Here is a 12,710-nt window from a genome sequence, read left to right as displayed (position 1 = left end):
TTGTTCACATTGTAAAGTACTGGGAAAGCAAATACATGTCTGTTTTGCTTGTATTTATTTTATTGCAGAGCCATTTTCATCTAGATACTGTTCTTAAGAAATATGGAATAAAGCAGTTAGGGGGAAGAAAAGTGTTCTTACTTTTGTAAGTAATCCTTTCATGGTTGGCTTGATTTCAGGCTGTATGAAAAGTGGACTGGCAGCCTGTATTTTAAGAACATTCTGTAGTACTTTGATCCATTCTTCTAAGATGTTGGGAGAATCTGCAGTCAAGTAGTATGTTCGTTTTTCTGTGGTTAGCTATGTAGTAACAGAAGAGTCTTGAGCTTTAAGAACATTATACATTTGACCCCACAGTGTGGGGGTTGTAACATAGAATCATAGAATGCTTTGGGTTGGAAGGGACCTTTAGAGATTATCTAGCCCACCCCCCCTGCAGTGAGCAGGGACAGCTTTAACCAGATCAGGTTGCTCAGAGCCCCATCCAACCTGACCTGAAATGTTTCCAGGGATGGGGCCTCCACTACCTCGCTGGGCAACCTGTTCCAGTGCTTCACCACCCTCATTACAAAAAATTTCTTCCTTATATCCAGTCTAAATCTACCCTCCTTTAGTTTAAAACCATTACTTCTTGTCCTGTCACAACAGGCCTTACTAAAAAGATTCTCCCCATCTTTCCTATAGGCCCCCTTTAAGTACTGAAAGGCTGCAATCAGGTCTCCCCGCAGCCTTCTCTTCTCCAGGCTGAACAACCCCAACTCTCTCAGCCTGGCCTCATAGGAGAGGTGCTCCAGCCCTCGGATCATTTTGGTGGCCCTCTTCTGGACCCGCTCCAGCAGGTCCATGTCCTTCTTGTGCTGAGGGATCCAGAGCTGGATGCAGTGCTCCAGGTGAGGTCTCAACAGAGCAGAGTAGAGGGGCAGAATCACCTCCCTCGACCTGCATTAGTACCCATAACATACAGTACCCAGTGTAGTTTCACAACTTCAGGGGTATATTTTTCCCAAATCACACTTCATTAATGAAACATTTGGTGGCCAGGCAGAGCAGACAGATCCATGCCTTCTAAGGCTTTTCTGTCTGAAAAGTTCCAGGACAGCAGAGTTGAGAAAACTCAATTTATCTCCTTTTGAACACCTTCTCCCAACCCTAATGGCTGGCCCCAAGACTACTCTCTCTATTTCTACCTCATATGTGATGATCTGACCTTTGTAGCAATGCAAACAAGATATGTGTAGTCCTTTCTATAGTTTCTGTAACTGAAATGATCCTTTGGTTTCAAATGAAGGGCACTGATTAATTCCAAGTCCACATTTGGATTTCCAGTCCAACAGGAACTGGAACAAGGGGTTAGTTTTGGGGATGGAGGAAATAAATACCCACTGAAACACAGATAAGAAAAGCAGGCACCTGAATTGTTTGCTTTCCATCACCCCTTTCAATGTGACTAGATGCATTTAGCTCAATTTGACCTTGAGGTTTTCGAATGACATCACTCTATGGAAAGAATGGAAAAAGAATATTTTAAATCTACCAACAAATAGCAATAAATAATTGTAGAACTCATTTAAACATTAATCTTCATAAGTACCTTCTAGTTAGACATTGACTACCTTGTACACCTTTTGAGGAACTGAGTCATGAATCACTCTCTAACAGCTCAGACACCAGGAATACATTTCTTTTCCTTCTAGCAGCCCTAGATTCTCAGTAAAAACAATCTAATATTAAACAGCAAGTAAGTTACGTGCACTTACTGGAGATTTGTAGTATAGTAATTCACCTCCTTTAAGCACAAACCACCGTCGTTTCCAGGTCTTTACTTTACCACCCATTTTTAACAGATAGCCAGATTTTTCCAAGGGTTCCTGATTATGTAGAAGTTAGATAAGAAGTAGTTAGGTACACATATATACCTATACCCCTCAGAGATATGTATAAATACACACGCACACCGATATTTGAATGACTTAAAAGCATGCTAAATAATAATTACAGTATTTTATTAGACTTCTAGTCCAATGACAAAGTTTTTACAAGCATCAAGATGAATGCCATGCATGTGGGATAACTAATTAATATCCCTACTTACAGTTATAGTACATGAAGGAGAGTAAGTGATTTGCCCAGAACTATACAAAAGAACGAAGAATAGGATGATTCCTGATTTTACTTTCTGATTATTTGTATTAAACAAGGAACAAAATGAATACAGTGTAAATATGTATTTTTTCCCAACTTCAGGGCCTAACCTGCAGACCAGATATACACCAGTGTCATTCAGAGCTCCACACAGACATACTTTTAGTGTGTACACTGGAGTTCACAGTTTTGCTTTGTGAAGAGAGCTTAAAATAAATTATCTTCATCATCAGGCAGTCAATCCACTTGTATCTTAACTACTAACACAGGCCGTTAAAAAACTCCAGGAGACAGACCAATACCCCATAAGGGTTTGGTTTCTTTGACCTGTCCTCACATGTTGCTCTACTTATGATTTCTCTGATGCCTAAAGTTCTCCCTGTATGATGAAACTATAGAAACGTATTACTGCATAGGGATTTCTACTGATGCCTCCAACTCCTTCAGTGGAATGCCCTTCTATTGCCCTGAATATTCAAGAAACAATTTTAAGCTGATTTTAATATTTCATATGCAATCTGATACCAGATCTGGTTCCAAGAAAGGAAAATCTTAAGTGCTTTGAATTGTCTTCTGGAGTTGTCTACCTATTTCCATTCATTATATAGAAAGCTCAGAATTATCCTTCACTTTCCTTCAATCATTATAGTCTTACATGGCTAACTTATTGTTGGTATATTTTGCTATTTGTACTCATAAGGCAGTCTGTGAGTCAGCAAGACTGAATACAGAGATTTGGTAGCGGTCTTTGAACATAAATACACACAGCACCACAGGTACACTTCTTCACAGAACTTCAGTACTCACATTTTTTCCATTATCACTAGATGAAGAAGAGGTCTTAGGAAGTTTCTGCTCTGGCTCTGAATAGTCTGTATCTACTGAATATGCATCTGGAGGAATAGCATAGTCACTTTCTGAGGTCACAGAGGACAGGGACACACCTGCATTAAAAGAAGAAAGATGTTTCTTTCCATTTTTGATCACATTAGAAACAAATGAGATCAGAAAATCCATGCAGAAAGAATATCTGAGTAGGATCTGTAGCAAACACAAGTATCAAGGTAAATCCATCAGGAACCACGCATTTTTTTAAATATCAGCATATCGAACTATTAGCACAGTGCTAATACCTGAATCCCATCTTCTCATAATGAAACAGAGTTTAAGTCACTTGTGAATGAAAAAACAAATAAATGTCTTCTATATATTATCACCTTCTGTTATATCACTACAGCTTTTTTAAGGAGGGAGTTAGTGCCATGCATCGTACTCATTCTCTAGAAAATTAATACAAGATCTTTAATTAAACTAAGCAACTTCCCCCTTCCCCCTTCTATCATTTGCTCTGGAATCTGGATTTCTCATGCAACTGCTTGTGTACTTAGAAGCAATGCTCAAGATCCGCTATATGTTGAAGCTGTAGGTGACTGTCTTTATTTTGCAATTAGTACGAATTTTTATACTGAGGTTTCCTAAAAATCTGAATTCCAGATTTCAGGATTTTTTTTGGAGTTTATTAGCTTTAATCCTGAAAAAAAATGCACCGTGTTTTCAATTCTAGTGAATCAGCAACAAAAATTCAAACTCCTCCTTTATTCATCATAGAAATAATTATTTTCAAACATGTGAACAAGTCCTCTTGTAAGGACTAGCGTTCTACTCTGAAAGGCTGCTCTCCAAGATTGAAATGAAGATGCCTTGTTTCCTTTGTTTCATTAATTTCCACACTCATTTGCCAATTTTATTTTTAAAAAAAGCGCTTTTCTCATTTATTGCTTTGGTAAGCCACCTGGGCTTTCAGAGTGGGTTCTTCTCTTCTCATGTAGAATCTTTAATAACAAATATGCAGCCAGCTAATTGTGCACCTAGTGAAATTTGTGACTGCCCAGATTTTTAAACAACGTGATCTCAACAAAGATACGTACATACGTGTTTTGTGGTTAAGAAAGGTTTCCATGCATGAAACAATGCAAGAATTATTTTATGAAAAGAAAGCACAAACAAAAGCAATGGTGCCATTTCACAGACACGGATATAAATTGTAGGTGAAACCACCTAGTAAATTAGCTAATTTACCTTTCCTGTTGTGCAAGCATGTAACATGAGATGCGTCTGCAGCCACGGCACTGGTTTTTGCTCAGCCAGATGGAGCTGCTGGGAACCAGGAACTATGGGTCCTTTTCACACTAATGCAGCAAAACTGTAACTGCATCACTGGAAACAGGACTCGATGCCACGTGTGGCTGGCACTGGAAAACTTCTAGGACCAGTGGCTCTATCTACCTGCTCAAGTGTGACTGAGTGGAGCTCCTGCTAACTGGGATTTTAACGTGTGTAATGGAGACTACTGAATGATGTTACTTTGCATTTCTAAAGCAATGTATAATGAAGGATCTTAACACTTGGCCTCACTGGGCTTGGTTTACCCAGCGAAGAAATACTCGCAGGGATATAATGCTGATACTGTCACCCCATGAGGAAGCATTGTATCTTTCAATGTTATGAAGCATGTGATTTTCATTCTGCAGATGGAAAACACACAATTACCTACATCTGTGAGAACTTTCTTCCACAAAAGACAGAACATTACTGGATTCAAGTGTTTTAACTAAATCTTTGCGCAGGACCTTGAGACAATCACTGTAAAAATTAAAGAAGTCCTTTATTGCATGAGATGACAGAACCACATAGTCTCTCGTGGGAGCTTTTCCACCTGCCTTCTGATCACATGAAACTTACTTTGCTTTATAAACTTGAATATATGTGGGGTTTTTTTCTGATGGTAATTACCTTTTTCTAGGTAATTTTTACCTACCTACAGTTAAAGGTCATCAGAAGTCCTTGGCATGACACAGTATAGCTATAATAGAGCTTCTTGCTTTAAATGTACAAGTGACTTTTCCCTCATGACAACAGCCAGCTACTAGATTAATGCCTTAAAAAGACATCTATAATAACAGCAATAAAAAGAAAGCCATGTATAACAGTCCTTTCTCCTGCTTGAATAATAGATCTAGGCTTTGACAGCTGAGAAAAAAGCCTAGATTTAAGATGTACATGCTGTTGAAGGAATCAATTTCTAAAAAGATCACATAAACTGCCTAGTTTTCCAAACTTCCCTGAAGTTGTTCCTTCTTACGGTTTTTGCCTACCTCGTTTCATAGCCCGAGGACTACCCGGACCACTTCTGCTTCGACAATCAGACTCGGAAGTCCTTGAGCTGGACCGAGAGCTGTCTTCTTCCTCAGATCCTGATGACTCATCTATAAATGGGCTGTTGCTTATTTGAGTTGCTTTCTGCAGAAATTAACACAACATTCTTTGATACCTTGCATAAAGGATATCAGTCATTATTTCCTTCATATCGTAGTAGAGCTCTACTGGCTTCTTAACATTCAAAGCTGTTCTTACTTGGGTTGTGAGTTTTGGCACACAAATATCAATGTAAAACTGAATTCCCTCTGCCCTCTGTATCCTCAACCACCCCACACTTTAAAACAGAAACCTGAGGTAGCTCAAGGCATGGGTCTTTCCAAATCACAAAAGGCTGCCAGAAAACAAACAATGCTGTGATTAGTTACTGCTGGCTATCTGACTATAAACACTTTGGCACGAGCACAAAAACATTTCTACACACACACACACTTTTAACAGTGCCATAGCACTGAACACCATGTGGATCTGTTTAATAATTAACAAGCCTTTGGAAAAAATCAGCAAGGAACCTAAGAAGAACAGGCCTGGGCTAGTAACATTTTATAAGCAGCAATAATTTTTTTTTCCAGCTATTTGACATTTCCATTACTTCTGGGGTTCTGTGATATCTAAACATCATCTTATGACATAATTGGCACAGTAGCATCAAATGTGAAACAGCAAGTTCCTGGATATGAAGCCTAACCGTATTTGAGAATTTCCTTTAAACAGGAATACAGTTACCCCTTTCAAAGTGGTGTAGACAGGAGTGGTCATGTTCTTATATATCAGAGATGTATATAATCCGGATATGGAGTATGAACTTAGTGAAACAGCACCTGAAAAAGCAACATATTGTATAAATGACCTTCCTAATTTACCCCTCAATTAACCAAATTCTAATGTAATTTTTTGCATTGTATAACTCCTATAAAATGCAAACTAACTCCTGAACTGTTTTGGATGTGAGATTTATAGCTTTTTGAAATTTACAACAGTTTTAAGGAGTATAAATAAACTGTAGTCATGACCACATGACCACCCTTTTAAAATTGAAAGTATAATCTCTTACCTTGGTACCTGGTATAGAATCTTCAAAGTGAACTGCAAAGAAGACTGAAGTGAACGAAGTACAAATTCAGCACAAAGTCAAGAGGCAAGGTAATAGAAGACAATGGAAAGATAACCAATGATCGTTTAGGTTTTAAATAGCAGATAACTAAATCTCCATAAAAGTATCCTAGAGGAACATGGGACATTTGGTCCTTGCTTACAAATCAAGAAGAGAATTTTTGTTCATGAGACAATGAACAGCTAAACCACTTACTTTTGTTAAGAGATTCCATGGTGAAAGCTTCAGACATCCTTAAACCAGATTTGGCTACAGCATAAATTCTGCTTTCCTATATAAGCAGAATGGACTTGATGGTAGATAATTAAAACACAACAATTACTTTTCTTCTGTTTAGTCTCCCCATAGCCTCCCAGTCTTTGTGTTAGTACAACCATGTGATGAAATGGTTGATAAAATGGTGTCATCAGTACCAGCTGAAAAATGCATCCTTCTTTTTATACGCCATAGGTACCATACCCATAGACTGTTTCAACCTTTTTTTCATATAAAGCTTGCCCTTATAGATAACTCCTTTTTAAAAATACTATTATCAGGGGCCAAAGAAGCTATACCGAGAATATTTTTTAATGGAAGACTGCATGTTAAGAACAGAGAAATACCATTATGGACGCAACTTTTCAACAGTTTTGTGTGCCACAATAAGAAAATCTATAATGAAAAAATATGCACTAAAATATATACATAGAAAAGCTGTTACATTAATGCATTATTCATCTCTGAATCACTAATAAATCTCTGACTGTGGAACTACAGAATCAGTTAGCCTAGACACAGTTAATTTTGGATTTTGTGGAAGAAATACTAATATCTACTTTAATTCCCTGATTGCTGGCTTTAAAATTTTACTTGGAAATGTGATCAATAATTTCCATAGTCTGCAGTTGTGTTCAGTCAACTTAATTGTCTAGAATGTGAGTGGTACAATGGTTACAGCAAAGGCATTGACACCAGCACTCTTAGGCTTTGCTGGTGTTAAGATAAATAAATAAATGAAGTTGCAAACATTACCTCATTGGATATACTCAAAAGGACATATGTAACTTAGATGTGACATAAAAAAATTGGTCTTATCTACAAAAATAGTGACCACGTTTTTCAGTGGCAGAAATACTGTGCTTCAAATCAAACTTGCTTCTGAGTTTGTCCTCCTAGCTGAAATTAAGGTAATGTCCTGTCTTGTCATCAAAAATAGAATGAGAAAGGTAGAAGCAACAAAAATCATAGAAGAGAAGCATGAAAATGTGCTAGTTTCACCAGTGGGAAAACTATCTATCATTACACTTACCCAGGAAGGAAATCGATGTAATGGAGGGGTTGGAGGTTTGTTGCTAGCACCCTTTTTTGCCATATCACAAGGTTCCTGGGCTTCAGCGTTTTGTGCTTCAGTGCAGTCATAGGTAAACACTCCTTCATCAGAGCCAATCTCCATTTTCTCTAAAATATCAGTATCTTCTCCATCCACGAGATCAATGTCTGTTTCCTGAGGTCTCCATGGGCGTATCATGCTTATGGCATTTCTATTTCTACCGAACATTCTGTCAGAACTCAGCTGGGGCTGGCTTAGATGTTTCTTTGCTAATGCTGAATTTATACTAAACACATTAGGAGTCCGTAACTTTGGAGGTGGCAAATTTGAGGGAGAATCTGACGGCGTTGTGCATTGAGAACCTGCAGAAGTTGCTAGAATTGGGTGTTTGGGTGTCAGAGCAGGGGTTAAAATTGGACTTGGGGTATTTGCCTCACTGGATGAGGATGAGTAATCCAGCCTCTGAGATTGAAATTTCTTATTCAGTTCATCTGAAGAACTATCTTGGTCTTTCTTTTTACCTGTGAAATCAGAGTTGCACTTTCCACCTGGATTGTTCTGGCCTTTTCTTTGGGACCCCTGCTGCCAGGAGTATAACTTCTTGTGCTGAGTCCTCTGAACACCGAAACTCTCTTCTTCAAATACAGAACTACTGTCATCAGATGCTGTCAAATACATTTCACTCCCCATTCTACTGTACCTTGCATTCTCTTCAGATGTGTGGCTTGAGAGAGTCGATGCACACCTGGATTTCAGTCCTTTATTCTCTCCTCCATCCTCGTCTGAGCTCCAGTCACTCCCAGTAGTGCAGGAGTTCTTTGACATGTCACTGTCTATGTCTTTGGATGAACAGCTTGTTCTCACATTTTTGTTCTGCTCTGATCCAGAGGAACTTTGTTGCAATGACTTCTGACCTGTATTGCTCTCATGTGCGGGACCAGCAAAGGTAGTTTCCAGGATATCCTTCTCTAGAGGAACGAACATGAGAAAATTACTTTAGCAAACTTGACTGCTAAAGCATTTTGTCATCACATCTGCAAATAGCAAGTAGGTAATCATTTCAAATGTGTAAACACATTTAAGTTTTTTGAATATTGTAAATAATAAAACTTAGGAAAATTACTATAAATTTTTGAATGCAACTGAAGTTGCAATGATGTTTGCGAAAAAAAAACTGTAACAGACATTACTCAAAGTTCTAGCCAAACTAAAAACCGCAATAAATGTAAAGATGAGCATAGTGGAGCCATATTTTAAAGTAAACCAGATATGTATGCAAACAAAAAAAAAAAACCCAAAGCAAAAACCAAAAAAGGGCTTAAGAGGGCATATAAATTTAGCTGCTTTATTAAATCTAAGAAAAATTAAAGTTTAGTAAAAGCTTGTCAGAAAAGATTTACATTAACAAATCAGGTATTCTGAGCATTTCTACAGTGCTGACATACAGAAATTTCTTCTGCAAGCTATTATTGTATTCCCAGTGGTGAATGCTTAAGATACACACGAGAGGCTTATGAAAAATGCTTAGGGAAATACACTGTATTAAAAATAGCTTTGGTTATGCTGTTCACTTTTACCTGGTTTTGCAAGAGAGAGCTATAGCTTGCAGCATGTCAGTGAGGCCTATATGCTCCACCTGAGGTAAAACAGATGCAAGAACTAGGGCTTTTCTACACAGACATTTGGGAAAGTTAATGTTAAAGAGTTGTATGAAGTTAAAGTGGATTGGATAAGCCAAAGATTTTAATTAAGTCCACATTAAAGTAATGAAGTCAGAAAAGTTGATCTGTTTCCATCCAGGTTCTATTTCTTATCTTTTCCCTTGAAAAAATATTCTTACATCAATTTCCTCATCTATAAAAATGGAAATAATAATACATACCCACCTTTATAATGAACTTGGCGTCATATAAGTATACAAAATATTAATAGGATCTACTTCAGTTTCTGATTTTCTACAGACTTCAACTTGCAATTTTGGATACCATGATAAACTGTGTAGAAAATGCTGAAGTCATGAATAGTACTGTGGGACTCAAACGAAGGACCAAAGCAACAGTCCACTTCCTGGGCTTTTCATTGCTTACGGGAAGCAGCAAGCTGCAATGGGCTGGTTTATGCTTATAACAGCATAACAGCACGCCAATTTGCTGGCACTGCCAGGCTTCAGGGCTTGTTGGGGAACTTGTAGGAACTGATCAGGGAGCTTTCTCCTTCTTCGGACAGGAAACAATGGTGCAAAAAGATGCCTGAGACTCTCTTCTGGTTTTTCTGACCTTGATCATACTAATGAAAGATTACCGAGTTGATCTTGTTGAGTTAGGGCATAAAACTAACACTGAGACACTGGGATAGCATAGATGAAATATACAGAAACTGGACTTAGGTGAGACTCTATATAGGCATAAAAACGTAACAGCCCTCCCTGGGGGACTGGAAGCCTTCAACTCCTTATGCTACTGTGGAGCAAACCTGGGCCACAGCAAATTCTTCCGTTCTCAGCCAAAACACCCGTCAGCCACTGCATGCTGCCAAACAATGTATTAGTGGTATTACGGAGACTCTAGTGCTCAACAGGATCTCTTCCTACTAATAGAGACTAGTATAAAGAGGGAGTACTGCTATGTACTTTGAAAATAGCGGGTTCGGATACACTGACATAGTTGTTGATTTTAGTTTTCCACCTGTGTCAGAATAAAATGGCAGTATTGGTGACTAAGTACCTAGCATGTTTTCGCCTTCAGTATAGTCTGACTCTTTAGATGAAGACTTGCTTATTTCTTCATACTTAGGAGATGGTTGAGGACTTCTTGCTCTGTTTGAAAAGCATCCAAAAGTCAAACTGCTTAGTCGCTGACACTCTCCAGGTTTTTGTGTTGAAGTAACAGATTTCTTTCCCGTAGCTTCTGAAGAATAGTAATTCAGAAATCTTGTGTTAATGGGATACAGCAAGGTATGCTACTGGTCTCTTTACTCTGCAGTGTAAAGTCAGGTATTTTTAAGATAACTAAAATTTAGCAAAAAGATAATAAAAGATTTATTATAGGGATAAAAATCTACCTGATACCTCCTCATATAAAAAGAAACCCAGAGCTACATTTCTAGTTCTTAAAGATTGATTCTTTTAGTATAGAAAGGAAAAAAAAAATTTTTTAACAATTTCACAGCAATAAGATATAAAACATGCACTTAACACAGAATGAAAACCTACTGGAAATACCTGATTTTATTCTGCTGTGACTGAAATTAAACCTATGGATTGGTCTAGGATATATAATATGGGAAAGACTGTAGAACAGTGGTATTAAAACAAGTGGCGGCCTTCCCTTCAGGTAAAAATATTAACAAAATCTGTAATAGGTGCTACAGCAAATATAAAGGAGAAGCTACTGGGCTTAGAAGGTATATATGGAGGACTTCAAGGTAAAATGATTAAATGCCTCGAGAACATGAAATCCGTCCTTAGGGAGAGCTATTCTGGCAGAAACTGATATGAAACAATGCTGTCCATCCCTATTTATAAAAAGTTCTGTGGCAGATCCAGGAACAAAAGGACCTGTAAACTGTTTAAAACAGTACCACATGATCATAAGTCATAGCCTGTTATCAGCATGGACACTACAAATGGTAATAAATTTCTTAATATTTTTGAGCATATCAGTAAATGTGTGTAGAAAACCAGCTGACAAACTCTTAGTGTCTCAAAAAGCCTTTGAATAGATGTCTCAGAAGAGGATGACTAAAGCTGTTAAGTGCTAAAGTATACAGAAGTGCTACTGGTCAAGAAACAGCTAAGAAACAAAACAATCCAGTTTCCTCATTAAGAGAGGTGCATCTTAGTTAAAAGCTTTATATTGTGTATGCATGTATTTTGTAAATATTTATATTTTCATATTTTATGCATATTACGTGTGTGCGCACACACATATATATGCACATATACACACATTTCTAAGTGTCTGTGTGTACATACATGCATGAAATACATTATCAAGAAGTGAGGGCTAGGTAGCAAACTAACAAGATTTTCAGATGATAGTAAGTTGTCATGTCAACTGAGTATGGAGAGGACTGTGGGAACCTTCAGAGAGACTTAAAGTTGGTGAACAAGCAACACGGTGGCAAATAAAATTCAACTTTGATTAATGTGAAATAATGCTCTTTGGAGGGGATATTCCTCTTTCCCATATTTACATTTTACGATTTTTAAAGTAACTATATCCACTTGGAGAGGAACCTGGTGATACTGTGGCTGAATTAAGGTTTTGGATCACTGTAGTCAAATGTAGTAATTTAAAAAATCTGATCAGAATTCTGATTCCCAGCTGAGCATTTGCTAGAAAAAGCAGATGCAGACTGACATCGATCTATTCCTTAACAGTGCTAGGACTACCTATGCTATAAAGAAGTGAAAACAAAGATCTGACATAAATCCCGTCAAATCTTACTACTTGCAGAATGTCTTAAATAACAGAAATACCCATTCACCCAAAAAAAACCAATTGTGGTTTGTCTGTGTGTCTTTTTAATAAAAATTAAATTAGTGCTTACCTAATGCCTTCATGTACAGTCACTCTCATGTCAATTCATACTAACTGAAATCTTTGTGATTTCACAGAATATTTCAGTTATGTGGATGCACAAATTAATAGGGAACAGAAAGAAGTATGCCATATATACAAAAGTTTTTAAAAGATTGGTACATTTACCTTGCAGTTTAGATTGTACTGTTTTCATCTCTTTGGTTTGCTTTTGGTTGATCAAGCGAAGGTTCTGATTTTCCACCTCTAACTAAAAGCATATAAATGTAATCTCATCCATCAGTGAAACAATTTTTAAAGTCATTACATCATTTAGATTTTCTCTGAATTTCTACCTATCCAAGGATAAAGCTAGTTCAAATGGCAAGCTCCTCTCTGCTACTTCTCT

The 12,710-nt window shown here is 37.5% G+C and overlaps 1 protein-coding gene across 1 annotated transcript in view; it reads right to left on the bottom strand.

Annotated features, from left to right (window-relative positions):
- Positions 1–12,710, bottom strand: part of PLEKHH2 (pleckstrin homology, MyTH4 and FERM domain containing H2) — a 55,360-nt gene that overhangs the window by 19,045 nt on the left and 23,605 nt on the right. The window contains exons 6-15 of the mRNA XM_075707830.1: positions 12,491–12,572; positions 10,505–10,687; positions 7,761–8,749; positions 6,668–6,743; positions 6,085–6,179; positions 5,298–5,442; positions 2,950–3,086; positions 1,758–1,868; positions 1,411–1,497; positions 142–300 (exon numbers count right to left, since the gene is read on the bottom strand). Of these exons, the coding sequence (XP_075563945.1) occupies positions 142–300; positions 1,411–1,497; positions 1,758–1,868; positions 2,950–3,086; positions 5,298–5,442; positions 6,085–6,179; positions 6,668–6,743; positions 7,761–8,749; positions 10,505–10,687; positions 12,491–12,572 (2,064 nt within the window). The remainder of the gene's footprint in view (positions 1–141; positions 301–1,410; positions 1,498–1,757; positions 1,869–2,949; positions 3,087–5,297; positions 5,443–6,084; positions 6,180–6,667; positions 6,744–7,760; positions 8,750–10,504; positions 10,688–12,490; positions 12,573–12,710) is intronic.

This window comes from Pelecanus crispus, chromosome 3 (assembly GCF_030463565.1).
Source record: "Pelecanus crispus isolate bPelCri1 chromosome 3, bPelCri1.pri, whole genome shotgun sequence".
NCBI classification, from domain to species: Eukaryota; Metazoa; Chordata; class Aves; order Pelecaniformes; family Pelecanidae; genus Pelecanus; species Pelecanus crispus.
This window is presented reverse-complemented; position numbering and strand designations above follow the sequence as displayed.